The sequence below is a fragment of the Phoca vitulina genome, unplaced genomic scaffold (assembly GCF_004348235.1).
Source record: "Phoca vitulina isolate PV1807 unplaced genomic scaffold, GSC_HSeal_1.0 scaffold82, whole genome shotgun sequence".
NCBI classification, from domain to species: domain Eukaryota; kingdom Metazoa; phylum Chordata; class Mammalia; order Carnivora; family Phocidae; genus Phoca; species Phoca vitulina.
The window spans coordinates 3,562,083-3,581,457 of NW_022589785.1; the positions used below are offsets into that span (position 1 = coordinate 3,562,083).

Consider the following 19,375-nt stretch of genomic DNA (forward strand, 5'->3'; position numbering starts at 1 on the left):
CTGTATCTGTTTCTCTGTCTCTCTCTTTCCTCTGTGTCTCTGTCTGACACTCTATATTTCTCTCTTTCACTCTCCATCTTTCCACCTATGATTGTAGATTTGTCTATTTCTCCCTTTAGTTTGGTCAATTTTTGCTTAGTGTGTTTTGAAGCTTAGTTATTAGGTGCATACATGTTCAGGATTTTAATGTCAACTTTATGAAATTAATATCTTTCTCTCTAGTGATACTCTTTGTTCTGTATTCTACTTTGATACTAAAATAAACACACCAGCTTTCTTATACTTAGCATTTGCATAGTATATCTTTTTCAATCCTTTTGCTTTCAACCCTGTCTTTCTATTTAAAGTATATCTCTGGTAAACAGCATATACTTGGGACTTATTTTTTAAACCATCTTGACTGTTGAGTTCATTTACACTTAATGATATGTAGAATTATTGATACAGTTCCATTTGTCAACCATCTTGCTATTTGTGTTCTATTTACCCCATCTTTTTAATTTTTTCCCCTTTTTCCTGTCTTCATTTAGATTGAGTACTGTTTACAGTCCCATTTTATCTCTTCCAATGACTTTGTGTTACTTTTTCACAGTTGCTCTCAGGATAACAATATGCATCCTTGACTTATCACAATTTGCTTCAATTAATATTATACCACTTCATGTATAAATAGGAATGTTACAACTGTATAATTTGCCCCCTTCTAACCTTGCTCTGTCACTGTCATATATTTCACTTCTGCATTTGTTATAATCCCAACAATGCATTGTTGTTATTGCTTTAAACAGTTGACTTTGAAAGAAGTTAGGAAAATAGTCTTTCACATCTACCGATATATTTATCATTTCTAATGATTTCCTGTAGCTCCAGATTCTATCTGGTATCATTTGTCTTCAGCCTAAAGAATGTCCTTTAGCTCTGCCTGTATGGGTCTGCTGGCAACAAATCCTCCCTGCTTTTATCTAAAACTGTCTTCATTTTACCTTAAATTTCTTTTTAAAGATTTATTTATTTATTTGAGAGAGAGAGAGCGAGCACATGGGGTGATGGGCAGAGGGAGCGAGTCATCAAGCAGACTCCCTGCTGAGTGGGGAGCCCGACATGGGGCTCAGTCTCACAACCCATGAGATCACAACGTGAGCCGAAACCAAGAGTCAACCACTTAAGTAACTGAGCCAACCAGGCGCCCCTCCCTTAATTTTTGAAAGATATTTTCAATTGGATATACAATGATAGTTTGGCAGTTTTCCTCCCTTTAGCACTTTAAATATGTTGTTCCATGCATGGTCTTCTGGCTGACATAGAGATTTACAACTTCTCATGAGAAGTTGGCTGTGGTTCTTGTTGTTCCCCTGCATGTAATACGTCTTTTTTCTTTGGCTTTTAAGATTTTCTCTTTACCTTTGGTTTTCAACAGGTTGATCATGAGATAGTTGGGTGTGATTTTGTGTTCATCCTTCTTTGAGTTTGCTAAGATTACTAGATCAGTAAGGTTGCCAGGATTTTTGTTTTGGTTGGTTGTTTTGTTTAATTGATAAAGTTATTTTTAGAGAGCATTTTTGGGGGTTCACAGAAAAATTGAGCAGAAAGTACAGAGAATTTCCATATACTCCCTGTCCTCAAATATGCCTAGCTTCTCCCACTATCAACATCTCACATACAACGGTACATTTGGTACAACTGAATCCACATTGACACATTATCACCCTAAGTCCGTAGTTTACATTAGGGTTCCCTCTTGGTGTTGTACGTTCTATAGTATTGATAGATGTATGCTCTTATGTATCCACCATTGTAGTATCATATAGAGTAGCTCCGCTGACCTAAAAATCCTTGGTGCTCTACCCTTCATCCCTCCCTCCTCACTAATATGCTTAAATTTAAAGTTCCTCCATGTCTTTTCATGGTTTGATAACTCATTTCTCTTTAGCTGTAAATAATATTCCATCATATGTACCACAGTTTATTTATCCATTCACCTACTAAAAGACATCTTGGTTGCTTCCAAGTTTTGGCAGTTATGAATAAACATCCATGTGCAGGGTTTTGTGTGGACATGTTTTCAGTTCATTTGGGTAAATGCCAATGAGTGCAATTGCTGGATCATATAGTATGTTTAGTTTTGTAAGAAACTTTTCTGTAAGAAACACACTTTGTGTGTGTGTGTGTGTGTGTGTGTGTGTGTGTATGTGTATATGTGGTGAGAACACTTAAGATCTCTCTTAGCAAATTGCAGTTATACAATACAGTATCGTTAACTACAGTCACCATACCGTATGTTGAATCCTCAGAACTTAGTCATGTTATAACTGAAAATTGATATTCCTTTATCGACTTTCCCATTTCCCATCCCCTGCCCCAGGCCCTGGCAACCACCATTCTACTCTGTTTCTGTTTCTCTGTGGTCATTTTTTTTTTTTTTTTAAGATTCCACATATAAGTGATACCATGCAGTATTTGTCTTTCTCTGTCTTGTTTATTTCACTTAGCATAATGCCCTCCAGGGTCATCCATGTTGTCACAAATGGAAAAATTTCCTTCTTTTTTAAAGGATAAATAATGTTGCATTATATACATACATACATATATGCATACATATATACACGGCATATTTCATTTATCCATTCATCCATTGACAAGCACTAAAGTTGTTTCCATATCTTGGCTTTTGTGAATAATGCTGCAGTGAACAAGGGAATGCAGATAATTCTTTGAGATAGTGATTTTGTTTTCTTTGGATAAATACTCAGAAGTGGGATCACTGGATTGTATGGTAATTCTATTTTTAATTTCTTAAGGAACCTCCATTCTGTTTTCCATAAAGTCTGTATCAATTTATATTCCTACCAACAGCGCACAAGAGTTCCCGTTTTCTCACATCCTCACCGGCTGTTCTTCTCTCTTGGGTTTTTGTTTTGTTTTTTTTTATAATAGACATCTTAACAGGTATGAGGTGATATCTAAAGTTATGGTTTTGATTTGCATTTCCCTGATAATTAGTGATTTTTTAAAAGATTTTATTTATTTATTTGACAGAGGAAGAGAGCACAAGCCGGGGGAGTGGCGGGCAGAGGGAGAGGGAGAAGCAGGCTCCCGGCTGAACCCTGGGATCATGACCTAAGCCGAAGGCTTAACCTACTGAGCCACCCAGGTGCCCTGATAATTAGCGATCTTGAGCATCTCCTTACATACCTATTGGCCGTTTATGTATCTTCTTCGGGAAGATGTCTATTCAGGTCCTTGCCTATTTTTAATTGGGTTATTTGTTGGGTTGTTGTTGTTGTTTTCCAATTGAGTTGTATAAATTCCTTATATGTTTTGGATATCAACTCTTTATTAGATAGGTGTTTTGCAAATATTTTCTGCCATTCCATAGATTGCCTTTTGTTTTTCTTTTTCTTTCTTTCTTTTTTTTTTTTTTTTTGGTTGGTTTCCTTTGCTGTGCAAAAGCTTCTTATTTTTTATTTTTATTTTATTTTTGTTTAAGTAGGCTCCACAACCAGCAAGGAGCCCAACGTGGGGCTTGAACTCACGACGCTGAGATCAAGAGTTGGGCACTTACGATGGACCCTGAAAAACAAACTGAGGGTTCTAGAGGGGAGGGGGGTGGGAGGATGGGTTAGCCTGGTGATGGGTATTGAGGAGGGCACGCTCTGCATGGAGCACTGGGTGTTATGCACAAACAATGAATCATGGAACACTATATCTAAAACTAATGATGTAATGTATGGGGATTAACATAACAATAAAAAAATTAAAAAAAAAAAGAGTTGGGCACTTAACAAACTGAGCCACTCAGGTGCCCCATTGCAAAAGCTTTTTAAAATTGGTTTTCTTATTGTTGAGTTTTAAGAGTTCTTTCTATATTTTGGATAATAGTCCTTTATCAGGTGTGTCTTTTGCAAATATTTTCTCCCAGTCTGTGGCTTCTCTTCTCATTCTGTTGACATAGTCTCTGGCGGAGCAGAAGTTTTTAATTGTAATGAATTCCAGCTTATCAGTGATTTCTTTCATGGATTGTACTTTTGGTATTATATCTAAAACATCATCATCAAACCTAAGGTCATCTAAGTTTTCTCCTACGTTATCTTCTAGGAGTTCTATAGTTTTGCATTTTACACTTAGATCTGTGATCCTTTTTTTTTTTTTTTTTTTTTAGATTTTATTTATTTATTTGACAGAGAGAGACACAGTGAGAGAGGGAACACAAGCAGGGGGAGTGGGAGAGGGAGAAGCAGGCTCCCGGCCAAGGAGGGAGTCCGATGCAGGGCTCGATCCCAGGACCCTGGGATCATGACCTGAGCCGAAGGCAGAAGCTTAACGACTGAGCCACCCAGACACCCCTGTGATCCATTTTGAGTTAATTTTTTGAAGGGTATGAGACCTGTGTCTAGATTCATTTTTTTGCCAATTGCATACTCTCTTGATTATTGTAGCTTTATAGTAAGTCTTGAAGTAGGGTAATGTTAGTCCTCTGACTTTGTTCTTCTCCTTTAATATTGAGTTGGCTATTCTGGGTCTTTCCCCTCTTTGTATAAACTTTGGAGTCAGCTGGTCAATATCGACAAAATATCTTGCTGGAATTTTGATTGGGATTACATTGAATCTATAGATCAAGTTGGGAAGAACTGACATCTCAACAATATTGAGTCCACCCATCCACGAACATGGAATAGTTTTCCATTTATTTAGTTCTTTGCTATCTTTCATCAGAGTTTTGTGGTTTTCTTCATAGAGATCTTATACATATTTCAATTCATTTATACTTAAGTATTTCGTTTTGGGGAGTGCTAATGTAAATGGTAATGTGTTTTTAATTTCAAATTCCCCTAATTCATTAATGCTATATAGGAAAGTGATTGACTTTTGTTTATTAGCCTTGTATCCTTCAACCTTGCTATAATTGCTTATTAGTTCCAAGAGTTTCTTTGTTGATTTTTTTCAGATTTTCTACATAAATGATCATGTCATCTGCAAACAAGGACAATTTTATTTCTTCCTTCCCAATCTGTATACTTTTTGTTTCCTTTTCTTGTCTTATTTCATTAGCTAGAACTTCCAGTATGATATTGATGACCATTGGTGAGAGCAGATATGCTTTCCTTTTTCTGATTTTAGCAGGAAAGTTTTGAGTTTCTCACCATTAACTATGATGTTAGTAGTAAGTTTATTGTAGATGTTCCTTATCAAGTTAAGGAAGTTCCCCTCTATCCCTAGTTTGCTGAGTATTTATCATGAATGGGTGTTGGATTTTATCAAATGCTTTTTCTGGACTTATTGATATGATCATGTGATTTTTCTTCTTTAGTCTGTTGATGACAGATTAATTAATTGATTTTCAAATGTTGAAGTAGCCTTCCATACCTGTAATAAATCCCTCTTGGTCATGGTATATAATTTTTTTTATACATCTTAGATTCCATTTGCTAATATTTTGTTGAAGAATTTTGCATCTATGTTCATGAGAGATATTGATCTGTAGTTTTCTTTTCTTATAGTGCTTTTGTCCAGTCTTGGTATTAGGGTAATGCTAGCCTCATAGAATGAGTTAGGACCTATTCCCTCTGCTTCTGTCCTCTGAAAGAGACTGTAAAGAATTGGTATAATTTCTTCATTTTTTTGTTGTGCATGTGAGTGTCCAGTTGTTCCAGCATCATTTTGAAAAAGATTATCTTTGCTCCATTGCATTGTCTTTGCTCCTTTGTCAAAGAGCAGTTAACTATGTTTATATTCCTGGGCTCTCTGTTCTGTTCCATTGATCTGTTTGTCTCTTTTTCTCTTTTAATTATCCTGGCTAGGAGATTGTCAGTTTTACTGATTTTTTTCAAAGAATAGCTTTTGGTTTTGTTGATTTTCTCTATTGATTTCCTGTTTTCAGTTTCATTGATTTCAGCTCTAATTTCTATTATTTCTTTTATTTTGCTTACTTTGGATTTAATTTACTCTCCTTTTTTCTACTTTCCTAAGGCCAAGGATCTTTCTTCTTTCCTAATATATACATTCAATACAATAATTTCCATCTAAGCATTGCTTTTGATACATCCCACAAATTTTGATAAGTTGTCATTTTATTTTTGTGTAGTTCAAAATATTTTAAAATGTCTCTTGAGATTTCTTACTTGACCCATGTGTTACTTAGAAGTCTGTTGTTGAATTTCCAAGTATTTGGGAAGTTTCCAGTTATCTTTCTGTTATTAATTTCTAGTTTAATTCCATCGTGGCCTAAGAACATGCATGGTATGATTTCTGTTCTTTGAAATTCACTGAGATATATTTTATGGCCCAGAATGTTCCACGTAAGCTTGAGAAGAATGTGTAATCTGTTGTTGGATGAAGTAGTTTATAGATGTCAATTGTATCCAGTTGATAGATGGTATTGTTGATTTCAACTATGTTCTTTCTGATTTTCTGCCTGTCTAGATCTGTCCATTTCTGACAGAGGACGTTAGACTTTCCAACTAACAGATATAGCAGATTCCTATATTCCTATATATTCCTATATTTTTCCTTGCAGTTCTATCAGTTTTTCGTATATTTTGATGCTCTGTTGTTAGGCATGTACACGTTAAGGATTGTTATGCCTTCATGGAGTATTTATCCCTTTATCATTATGATTTGTCCCTCTTTATCCATGATAACTTTACTTTCTCTGAAGTTTGCTCTGTCTGAAATTAATATAGCTACTCCTGTTTTCTTTTGATTAGTGCTAGCATGGTATATCTTTTTCCATCCCTTGGCTTTATATGTGTCTTTATATTTAAAGTGGGCTTCTTCTAAACAACATATAGTTGGGTCTTGGTTTTTTATCCACTCTGACATTCCTTGACTTTTAATTGGTGTATGCAAACCACTGACATTTAGGGGCACCTGGCTGGCTCAGTCTGTGGAGCATGCAACTCTTGATCTCAGGGTTGTGAGTTTGAGCCCCACACTGGCTGTAGAGATTACATAAAAATAAAATTTTTTAAAAAAATAAAAAAATAGGGGCACCTGGGTGGCTCAGTCATTAAGTGTCTGACTTTGGCTCAAGTCACGATCCCAGGGTCCTGGGATCGAGCCCCACATTGGGCTCCCCGCTCTGCGGGAAGCCTGTTCTCCCTCTCCCACTCCCCCTGCTTGTGTTCCCTCTCTCGCTGTGTCTTTCTCTGTAAAAAAAATAAAGAAAATCTTTAAAAAAATAAAAAATAAAAAATAAACCATTGAGATTTAAAGGGATTATTAAATTAATATTTACCCTATTTTCTACTGTCTTCTATTTGTTGCTCTTATTCTTTGTTCCTATATTTGTCTTCTACAATTTTTCTGCCTTTTGCGGTTTTAATTCATCATTTCATATAATTCCACTTTCTCTCCTTTCTTGGCACATCAACTGCCCTTCCTTTTTCACTTTTTGTAGTGGTTTCCCCAAAGTCTGCAATATACATTTACAACTAACCCAAATCTACTTGCAAATAACACTATACTGCTTCATGGTTAGTGCAAATACCTTATAATAAAATATTCTCAATTCTTCCCTCCTGTTCCTTACATCATTGCTGTCATTCATCTCACTCATATATAATTATATGTAAATATACCTATATACACATACACACACATGCATAAGCATACATAATTAAATACATTGTTGGTATTATTATTTTGAACAAAGTGTTCAATTTGATCTATTACATCAGTTAAGAATACAGGAAATAGGGACACCTGGGTGGCTCAGTTGGTTAAGAGTCTGCCTTCGGCTCAGGTCATGATCCCAGGTCCTGGGATCAAGTCCCGCATTGGGCTCCTTGCTCAACAGGGAGCCTGCTTCTCCCTCTGCCTGCTACGCGCCCCCCCCCTCGCTTGTGCTCTCTCTCTCTCTCTCTCTGACAAATAAATAAATTAAAAAAAAAAAAGAATACGGGAAATAAAAGTTTGTACTTTACCTTCGTTACTTCTCTGATGCTCTTCCTTTCATTATGTAGATCCCAAGTTTCTGACTTATCACTTCCTTCTCTTTGAAGAATTCCTTTTAACATCTCTTGCAAGGCAGATTACTGGCAACAAATTCCATCAGTCTTTGTTTTTCTGAGCAAGTCTTTCTTTCTCCTTCACTTTTGAAGGGTAATTTCATAGGGTACAGAATTCTAGGTCAGTGGTTTTATTCTCTCAACACTTAAAATATTTCACTCTGCTCTCTTCTTGCTGGAATGGTTTCTGAGAAGTTGGATGGAAGTTTTATCTTTATTCCTCTACAGAAGTTGATTTTTCCTCTGGCTTCTTTCAAGATAGTTTTTTTTTTTTTTAACTTTTTCTTTTTCAAGTAATCTCTGCACCCAAAATGGACCTCAGACTCATGACCCTAAGATCAAGAGTCTCATGCTCTACCAACTGAGCCAACCAGGCGCCCCTTTCAAGATATTTTTTTATCTTTGATTTTCTGAAGTTTAAATATGATCTGCCCAGGGTATAGTATTTTTTTTGGCGTTTGTCCTGCTTGGTGTTCTCTGAACTTCCTGGATCTGTGGCTTGATGTCTGACAATTTGGGAAAATCCTGTCATTATCGCTTCGAATATTGCCTCTGTTCCTTTCTTTTTCTTCTCCTTCTGGTCTTCTCATTACATGTGTTATACTTTTTGTAATTGTCCCATCATTCTTGGATATTCTGTTCTGCTTTTTTCAGTCTTTTTTCTCATTGCTTTTCAGTTTGGAAAGTTTCTAATTGTCATATTCTCAAGTTCAGAGATTCTTTCCTCTGCCATGCCCAGTCTACTGATGAGCCCTTCAAAGGCATTCTTCATTTCTGTTTCAAGTTTTTGATCTCTAGGATTTTTTCAAATATACATGCAAAAAATTTTTAACCTGAAAAATCTAAATAATAATATTAAATCATATATTCATGTGCCCAACACCAAGCTTAAGAAGTAGAACCTTATCAGTACCTTTGAAATCCCCCATGTTCCCCTCCCTTGTCACTTTCTCCTTGAAAGGTATCTCTAAAGGAATATGAAATCTTGGCCAGGAAACTGAAGGACTTGTGACTACAGGTAGTGTTTTCATTATTTTTTCCTGCTCTAGGTAGAATGTCAGGAAAGGGACAGTCTGGGAGATAAATGGCTAAAATTCTGTTTAATTTGTGTTTCTGGACCATGGCTCCTGATACTAGAAAGCAGGGCCTTTGCTAGAATTGAAGTATTTCTTAAGAAGCCTGGGAAGAATGGGATGACCCTTAGCTAACTGACTCTATGAAGAGCACCTACAACCAAAATCTAGCAGTTCTTTTTGATTCTTAGAATTTCCATCTCTCTGCTCACATTATCCATCTGTTCTTGCATGTTGTCAATTTTTTCCATTAAAGCCTTTAGCATATTAATCATAGTTGTTTTTTTAAAAGATTATTTATTTGAGAGAGAGAGAGCACGAGCAGTGGGGAGGAGCAGAGGGAGAGGGAGAAACAGACTCCCCACTGAGCAGGGAGCCCAATGTGGGGCTTGATGTGGGGTTCCCAGGACACCAAGATCATGACCTGAGCTGGAGGCAGACACTTAACTGACTGAGCCATCCAGGTGCCCCATATAGTTGTTTTTTTAAATTCCTGGTCTGATAATTTCAACATCTGTGCTATATCTGACTCTGCTTCTGGTATTTGCTCAGTCTCTTAAAACTGTGTTTTTTGCCTGTTAGTATGCCTTGTAATTTAAAAAAAATTTTTAAATTTAATTTCAATTTAATTAACATATAGTGTATTATTAGTTTCAGAGGTAGAATTTAGTGATTCATCAGTTGCATACAACACCCAGTGCTCATTCCATCAAGTGCCTTCCTTAATGCCCATCCCCCAGTTACCCCATCCCCCCACCGACCTCCCCTCCCGCAACCCTGTTTGTTTCCTATAGTTAAGAGTCTCTTAGGGTTTGGCTTCTCTCTCTCTGTTTTCATCTTATTTTATTTTTCCCTCCCTTCCCCTATGTTCATCTGTTTTGTTTCTTAAATTCCACATATGAGTTCAGAGTGGATGAAAGACCTAATTATGAGACAGGAATCCATCAAAATCTTAGAGGAGAACACAGGCAGCAACCTCTGGGACCTGGGCTGCAGCAACTTCTTGCTAGACGCTTTTTCAAAGGCAAGAGAAACAAAAGCAAAAATGAACAATTGGGACTTCATCAAGATAAAAAGCTTTTGCACAGGGGCACCTGGGTGGCTCAGTCAGTTAAGTGTCTGCCTTCAGCTCAGGTTATGATCTCAGGGTCCTGGGATCAAGCCCTGAGTCGGGCTCCCTGCTCAGCAGGAAGCCTGCTTCTTGCTCTCCCTCTCCCACTCCCCCTGCTTGTGTTCCCTCTCTCGCTGTCTCTTTCTCTCAAATAAATAAACAAAAAATCTTGAAATGTCATTAAAAAAAAAAAAGAGTGTCAAAAAAAAAAAAAGCTTTTGCCCAGCAAAGGAAACAGTCAACAAAACTCAAAGGCAGCCTATGGAATACCTTGTAATTTTTTGTTCAAAGGTAAACATGATGTACTGGGTGAAAGGAACGGCAATAAAGAGACTTTAGTAATGTAGTGGTTAGGTGTGCAGCGGGAGAAAGCGTTCTGTAGTCCTATGGTTAAGTCTCAGTCTTTCGGTAAGCCTATACCCGTGGACTGTGAACTTCACCAGCACTTCTTAATTTCTTTTTTGTTTTGTTTTGTTTTGTTTTTTGGTGGGGGTTGTTTTTCCCCCTTAATTGGGACAAGATGGCTAGCGGGGGCTGAGCTGGGCTTTCTCTTCCCGCACATGGAAGGCTAAAGCCAGCTATAGTTGGGTATTTCCCTACCCCCAGGTCAATTAGGCTCCTATAAGACCCCAGCAGGTGAGGATCCAGTAAAACAGTTTCTCCTGAGAGCAGGCCTTGCTGAGAACAACAGAATGCTCTGGAGTGTTTCAAGATGGTTCCTTTCCCTCTCCTCCTGCTGAAAGCACGAGGAGATTTTTCCACAGCATTCACTGTGAGGACTTGACAGAGCTCCTGCATAAAACTCACACAGATGTGGGGATTACCCCCAAACTGAGTCCCCCCTGGAATGTTTAACTCTCAGAGTCGGCCACATTGAGAGTTGGCTTCCAGCAATTCGTCAGTTATGTTTAGGTTTTCCTACCTGGCACTGGTTCCTAGTGAGGCTTCTGCTCAGGAAATTGTAACCCACCCCTCTCTCTGCAATTTGGGGGGGCAGTAATTTGTCCTGCGACCTCACTGCTTTGATGGCTCTAAGAAGAGTTGTTGATTTTCCAGTTTGTTCAGGATTTTCCTTTTTATTAGGACAGAATGTCAACTTCTGAGCTCCTCATGTGCCATGCCAGAAAATGAAAAGTCTGGTTTGTTTTGTTTTTAAATCAAATTTAGAGACAAAATTGATTAATATTTCCTCAACTTATTTTTTCTGTTCCTGCACTCTCGTCACTCCTTCTGGGACTTCAGTTATACCTAATACTCTCTCATGAGTCATTGAGGCTCTGTTAATTTTTTTTAAGTTTTTTATTTAGGTAATCTCTACACCCACCCCGCATGGGGCTTGAACTCACAACCCCCAAATCAAGAGTCACGTGCTCCTCCACCTGAGCCAGCCAGGTGCCCCAGGCTCCGTTATATATTTTTTTTAAGATTTTATTTATTTTTTTGACAGAGAGACAGCGAGAGAGGGAACACAAGCAGGGGGAGTGGGAGAGGGAGAAGCAGGCTTCCTGCGGAGCAGGGATCCCGATGCGGGACTCGATCCCAGGACCCTGGGATCATGACCTGAGCCAAAGGCAGACGCTTGACGACTGAGCCACCGAGGTGCCCCAGCTCCATTAATTTTTTTTAAAAAATCTTTTTTCCTCCTTGTGCTTCAGTTTGAGTTCTTGCATTGACCTGTCTTCAAGTTAAAGAAGTCTTTCTTCTGTTCTGGCCAATCTTCTGTTAATCCCAGCTAACAAATTTTTTATTTCAAGTATTATCTTTTTCATTTATCTATTTCATTTATTTCATTTCATATTATCTTTTCATTTCCAGGATTTCCATCTGATGCTTTTCTACAGTTTTCACAGATCTCCTGAAATTCCCCATCTCATCACCCACCAATATCAATTCCACTACATTCCTTAACATATTTATCACAGATATTTTATTTTTTTAAGTTTTTTTTTTGGAATTCCAGTTAGTTAGCTTACAGTGTAATATTAGTTTCAGGGACGTACAATATAGTGATTCAACACTTCCGTATGTCACCTGGTGCTCATCATGACAAGTGCCCTCCTTAATCCCCATCACCCCACCTCCCTCCCTCCCTTCTGGTAACCATCAGTTTGTTCTCTATAGTTAAGAGTCTGTTTCTTAGTATGCCTCCCTCTCTCTCTTTTCCTTTTGCTCATTTGTTTTATTGCTTAAATTCCACATATGAGTGAAATCATATGGTATTTGTCTTTCTCTGACTTATTTCACTTAGCATAATACTCTAGCTCCATCCATGTCATTGCAAATGGCAAGATTTCATTCTTTTTTATGGCTGGATAATATTTCATTATATATATACTATATATCCATTCATCAATCGATAGACACTTGGGATGTTTCCATAATTTGGCTATTTAGATAGTGCTGCTATAAACATCTGGGTGAATGTATCCCTTTGAATTAGTATTTTGTATCCTTTGGGTAAATACTTAGTTCAATTGCTGGATCATAGGGTAGTTCTATTTTTAACTTTTTGAGGAGCCTCCATACTGTTTTCCATAGTGGCTGCACCAGTTTGCATTCCCACCAATAGTGCACCAGGGTTCACCTTTCTCTGCATCCTCACCAATACCTGTTGTTTCTTGTGTTGTTGATTTTAGCCATTCTGACAGGTGTGAGGTGATATCTCATTGTAGTTTTGATTTGCATTTCCTTGATGATAAATATCACAGATATTTTAAATTGTGTCTGGGTTGGCTATGGATCTGTTTCTACTGACTTATTTTTCTCTTGATTGTGGGTCACGTTTTCCTGTTTCTTTATATATCTAGTAATTGTCCATACTGGACAATATAGATAATGAAGTAAAGAGAATCTGGATTCTGTTATCTTCCTCTGAAGAATGTTGATTTTTGGTCTAGAGTATTGGTTGGACTCAGCTTTGTGACTTTAGGATGGGTAGTTCACGGACCATCCAAGGATTAGAGGGGGATATTTATGTAGATCTCACTCCCCTACTGTGGCTCCCTGCTTTCTAGGATTTCCTTTCAATTTCTCCCTCCTTTGGCAGTCTGCACTCCAACCTGTGATTCTTCAGCCCAGTAAGACTAAAGCTTCCTGCTTGAGCTATTTGCTAGGCTAAGGGGGCTGGGGTGTGCCCTCAGGGGAAAAGCCATAAGTGTATAAATATACATACATACTTATATATGTATGTATTTTTTTTTTTTTTTTTTTTTTTTTTTTACCAAGGGCAGTTCCATTTTTTAAAAGGTCAAAGAGCCTCCAGTTTCTGGCTGCTCTTTATTATGTTCCATTGCCTTCAAATCATTGTTTTGTGCATTTAACCTGGTGTCAGTCCAATACAAGCCACTCTCTGTCTCAGTCTTTTAGCTTCTCCCAATCTCTCCTTCCCTCTTTCCTCCTCTCCTCCCCTCCACAGGCTCCCACCCTCCCTTCCTCCTTCCCTCTCTCATTCCTTCTACCTCTGTCTCTCCTTGCAGGGAGAACCTGGCCCCAAAGGAGACCGTGGGGAGAAGAGCCACTGGGTAAGCTCCAGCTGAGCACAGACCTCCCACTGCCCCTTCCTGCCCTGGGCACTCAGGAGATCATTTGGAATGGGGGCACCTCCTCCAAATCCCCACTACAACCTGGTCTCCTAGGAAGGAGCCTTGACAGATCTCCGCTCTGGCCCCTCCCCATCCTGTCCCTCCCAACCAGGCAGGGTCAGCCTTATCAGTGGACCCCACGCTCTCTGTCTCTGTCTTCGTCCCTGTCTCCGCCTTCCGTCTGTGGCCTTTCCAAGCCAGGGTGACCCTGCCCTTTCCTCCTGGGTGGTTTGGGCTAACCCAGTCCAGACTGCATCCTCTGCCTCCATAGCCCCTTCCCAGCAAGGGCTTTGGCTTCTGCTCTGTCTGCAGAAGAAAGGGAAGCATGAAATCAATATCCACACAAAACAGTGGACAGGGGGCCTTGAGAAAGCTGTGAAGCGTAGGGAGGGAGGCGTAGAAACAGTGAGGTACACTGGAGCCCTGTGGTAAAAGGGATAAGGGACCTAGATACCACCGTACACATAGGAGATCCATGGATCACGGGAAGGGAGGCCTAAAAACCATTACTATACATCGTACATGGTAAATGAGGTCAGTAGACCTAGATTCCACTATTCTCAAAAGAGCTATAATTAACACGAGGTCCCAGACACCATCACATACATAGGAGAGCCATGGGGAGTGGGAGGAGAGGCCTAGAAACCATCATACGCATGGGAGAACCATGGAAAATGAGATGAGAGAAACCACTATACACATAGGAAGCCCATGAAGATTAAGAAGGAAGGCCTTTAGAAACTGTCACATACACAGGAGACATAGCGTATATGAGAAAGGGGACAGAGAAACCACATGTGGGGTCCTAGAAACCTTTACAATCATTGGAGATAGTTGCCATGAATGAGTTCCCAGGCCTAGAAATCTGCCCACTCAAGAGATGCATGGGGGGGAGGACCAAAAGTCCCACAATACAGGGACTTGGAAACCATCGTGACATAGACATTTGGAAAATGGGTGCGGTGGGGGCAGACCACCCCTACAGGAGAGAAAACTGGGAAGCTATTCAGAAGGCTGGTATCAGGCCTCCCTTTCCCCCGGTCCCTCCCTGGTGCAGTCTGGCTGGGGTGCCCTACTTCCCAGCGGGCACTGGTCAATGAGGACATGGGATGCACCCAGTGCCTGCCTTGCCCTCTCTGCTCCTGATTGTGGGGTCAGTGATGGATACAGCCGTGGGAGCCCCTCACCCTGCACGAGCACTTCCCTGTGTCTTCCGATGACTTTGGGGGCCCTGTTACCTCTCCGGCAAGCCTCTCCCAGCCCCTCACGCTCACTCTACTCCCCACAGCCCCCTTCCCTCCCTAGTGGTTCCAGAGCCTCTTAAGCACATTGCCAATATGGGCACGAGCTGGGGGTCAGGTAGACTGGTGTGAGCCCAGCCCTCTGCTTCCCCTAGGCCCCTTCATTGGCCACTCCCACTCTGGGAACATGTTTCCTACTCAGCCCAGGAGAGGTGGGAGAGGTGAAATGAGGCTGAATTAGACTATGCAGCTCCATCCCTGCATGGGGATTCCAAGAGAACAGATGCCTGAACGGCCCCAACCCAGGCCTCGAACTCAGGACCACCTTTGGGAGGGGCCGCCTTAGAGGTAGCAGGGCCCTTGCCCATCTTCCTGCCTCCCCTTCGCCCACTGTACTTCTGCCCCTGCTTGCCACCTGCCTGAGGGGGGCCTGCTGGGCTGGGGTCAGCATGAGGCTTTGGGGACTGGGGAACCAGCTCTGTTGGGGATAGGTGGGCATGAGGTCCAGTGTGGGGAAGGGCCCTGAGGGGGCCACTCTCCACCTACCAACCCCCAGGTAGACCTGAACCACTGGCCTGACTGTGGCTCAGCAGTGACACCCAGTGGTCATGAGCATGAACTGCAGGCACTGCCCCCAGAGCGACTGAGCTGAACCAGCCCATCTAGACCAAAGCTCGTACCCCTCATTCAGACAGGAAAAACTGAGGCCCAACTCCGCAGAGCAAACTGTTGGCAGAGATGGAACTGAAGCCCAGGATTTTCAGCTCCCAGGACCGAGGAAACCAGTCCCTCCTCGGTGGGTGCCAGGCCCCTGGCTGGGCACCATAGACATATAGATGTGATTTGGACACAGCCCCCACCCTCAAGGTGCTCACAGTGGGAGGGTGGAACAGACCAGTAACCAGCGGCAACAGGACAGAGATGGCTCAGCTGTGATGGGGGAGGATTTAGCGTCCTCCTGGAAGAGGAGATGGGGGCTGAGGCCTGAAGGGTGCATTAACCAAACAAAGTGTGTTCAAGCAGAGGAGAGAGAACATCATGTTCAAAGTCCTTGGGGCTGGAGTGAGGCTGGGGTATTCAAGGAGCTGCAAATACTTGGCATGGTACAGTATGACAGTCAAGGGGTGAGACGGAGGTCAAACAGGCTTTCAGGACTTAGGAGGCCATACTGAGGAATTTGAACTTTGTCCTGCGGACAGTGGGGAGTCATTGAAGTATTTAACAGCAGGGAAGGGACACGGTCAGATTTTTGTTTGCCAACAGTTCCTCTGACTGCCGTGTGGAGAATAGATGGGAGAAGGGGGCAATATGGGAGAAGCAGAAAGAGAGACGCCAGGCAGGAGTCTGTTGTGGTCATCCTGGCAAGAGACTGTGGGGGCTGGAACTGGCAGGGGGTACGGTGAGGACAGATGGATGTCCATAGACTAAGCGATACTTGGTGCTGGTTTGACTGTGAGGGGGAGCAAGCCCTTAAGGCAAACTTTACAGTAGAGAGCCCGGAGAAGCAGCCCCACTGGGTTCTGTCCAGGGAAACTGGGAGCTGTCTGTGTTAAAGCTGAGTGGGGGTGTCCAACAGGCCCTGGATATTCAATCCAGGCCGAGAGGGGACTGGGGCGTTACCAGTGCAAACAACAGGCCACCCATCTTGGAAGGGATCCAAATAGCAGGACTTAGTTGGATGTCTTCTCTAATTTTCTTTTTTTTTTTTAAGATTTTATTTATTTATTTGAGAGAACACTAGCAGCGGGGAGGGGTAGAGGGGGAAGCAGACTCCCCACTGAGCAGAGAGCCTAATGCAGGGCTCGATCCCAGGATCTTGGGATCATGACCTGAGCCCAAGGCAGACGCTTAACTGACTGAGCCACCCAGGGGCCCCTTAGCTATTTTTTTTTTAAATCTGAGATATAATCAAGATTCATGCATTGAACTTGGTTGTTACATCTCTAGTGCCTTGTCATCTAGAACAGTCCCTGTCCTTTTCTTCTTTCTCTTGACTTTGTCTTTTTGTGAATATCCCGCCATCTAGAGTTGTCTGATTGTTTCTTGGTGATGAGATGCAGTTAAATGCTCTTGGCAGGAGCACCAGGGGACACCCTCTTAATTACATCTTTCCAGGACATTCAGGATGTCAGCTTGTCCCACCGTCCATGCCTGGAGTGGCTTAATGTAATTTTTGAAGGTCATCTATTTTTAGAGCCTGCTCCTGTAATACTTGAAGAGTGATTACTTTGGTGTGTGGCCCACGGTGACCCTAGCCATTAGGCTGCAGTGGCCTGTTAGTAGCCCGAGGGTAGCCCCAAACTGGTGATGCGGCCAGGACAGCTGGGTTATAATGGACAGTCCCAGCAATGTTACAGCAGGCTCACGGACATGTTGGGCAGACTCTCAGTTGTTAGAGGTTTTGGTGAACCCTAAAGGGTCAGATCTCTGTTGTAGCAATAGGCATATTCTACCCCATCCCTTTATTTAGTCTGTACTAAGTAAAGGCGCTGAGAGAGACTCCCAGATATGTCAGGGCTGGAATCATTCTATTTGCTGTCCTGGTGCTCTATTGGAATTAAGATATCAACATTCCGGAACTAGCTTGAGTCTGGACTAGGAGAGAGGAAGGAGTGAGGGAGTGTGGACGTTCAGCCCGACCATGGACCCCGTGCTGGGGAAGGAAAGGACAGACAAATTGGAAGTGAAAGTGAAGACTAGCAGGAGCCTGGGGTGCCAGCTGACATTGTGGCTGGGAGGGTGGGGGTGGGGGAGGGGCTTTGGGGGGCCCACTGCCACATCCCTGGGCCTGGGGGCTGCAGACCCAGAGATACTGCTTAGAAGGGAGGGTGGGGTTGGGGGCCTGATTCCAGGACATGCAGAATATGGACTTGGAATAGTCCGAGCCCAGGGAGGGATGAGCCCAAAGTGAGAAGGGCTGGAGAGTGGACACCTGGGCCTGAGCCTCAGCTTTTCCAGCATTTTAAGCACAACTTCCCAAAAGTGATGCCACTCAAACATTTTCTAATTTTACTTGTACATATTCATTTTGATGTGAATGGAAAGGATATCCGTCAGTAGCCTGTTCCCACTGATGGAATTCATTAGAGTGAGATTAATGTAGTATTAAGGCAAAAAGTGACTCAGTTTAAAGACTAGTAAGTAAACAAGAGTGCATGTGGCCTAGGGATGGGGCAGGAATCATGCAGGTGTCAGGCAACAGAGATTCAGGGGCGCCCCGTGACAGTCTCCAGGGCAGGCTCTGGGATGGCAGCGCAGCCCCTGAGGATCGGCAACCCCTTGCCACCCGTGCAGGGGTGTGGGCAGAGAGCAGCCAGCTGGAACCCATCAGGACTTACTGAGGGGGCTGCTTCCACCTGTCTTGCCCCACCCCCCTGCCCCCGTCCTCTCCTGGTCTTATCCTGGCTGTCCGCAGGACCCTGGGCTGTGGCAGGTGGTGCGGGGCTGAGGTGCATGTCCAGGGTGGGGCATGGGCCACCAACAAGCTTTGCAGGGCCCCCTCCCTTGCCCCCTTCACGGCTGCATCTGTCTCTTTCCTCCGCAGGGGGAGGGGTTGCACCAACTACGCGAGGCTTTGAAGATTTTAGCTGAGAGGGTTTTAATCTTGGAAACAATGATTGGGCTCTATGGTGAGTAGAGACAGACAGACGGACAGACAGCCCAGCCCCCACCCGCTAGCCTTCCCCAGGCCCTCCGGGGGTGGAGCTGCCTGGACCCAGCCATGAGGCTGGAGAAGGTGCCTGCCCTAGGCAGGTGAGGACCTGAGAGAGCAAGGCCACCCATCCCTTGATGGCTGGTCCCTCTTCCACAAGTGAAAAGGGGGCCCTAGAGACCTGGGCCCCCCACCTCTGTGGTCAGACCTGGGCCTCCGGGCATTGTGGGTAATGTGGCTTCCAGGCCTGCAGGGGAAGCAGAGGTTAAAGATTTTGAATTTGGAAGAAATTAGGGGCAATGGAGCCAAACTCCAGACCAGCAGGGAGTTGTGGGTAACCGAGCCAGACTGCCGCAGAGCAGGGGATCGTGGGTAATAAAGTAAGGGGGGATTGTGGTAACAGAGCCAGACTGCAGCAGAGCAGGGGGTCATGGGTAGTAAAGTCAGGCTTCATTCAGCTCTCCAGAAATCATGGGTAACAGAGCCAGTCTCCAAGCCCACAGGACAATAGGTCATGGAGCTAGACTCCAGAAGTACAGGGGACTTTGGGTGACGAAGCCAGGCTCAGGCCCCAGGGTACTCCAGGTACTATAGCCCCCACTAGTTCCGACCTCCCCTCCCCCAGAAGCCCCCAGAGGCCCCCACAGGGCAGGCCTTCCTAGCCCCAAGTGTCTCCCTTACAGCTGCAGGTCCCCCTCTGGTCCCCCTAAC

At 42.8% G+C, this 19,375-nt stretch overlaps 1 protein-coding gene across 12 annotated transcripts in view; it reads left to right on the forward strand.

The window, feature by feature from the left end:
- Positions 1-19,375, forward strand: part of EMID1 (EMI domain containing 1) — a 56,052-nt gene that overhangs the window by 32,272 nt on the left and 4,405 nt on the right. For 9 of the 12 annotated variants that reach the window (XM_032394979.1, XM_032394972.1, XM_032394973.1 and 6 more), the window contains one exon: positions 13,667-13,711. In XM_032394979.1, coding sequence (XP_032250870.1) covers positions 13,667-13,711 — 45 coding nt within the window. Of the gene's footprint in view, positions 1-13,666; positions 13,712-18,556; positions 18,642-19,375 lie in introns of all 12 variants that reach the window. The other 3 variants (XM_032394970.1, XM_032394976.1, XM_032394977.1) reach the window with 1 other exon arrangement.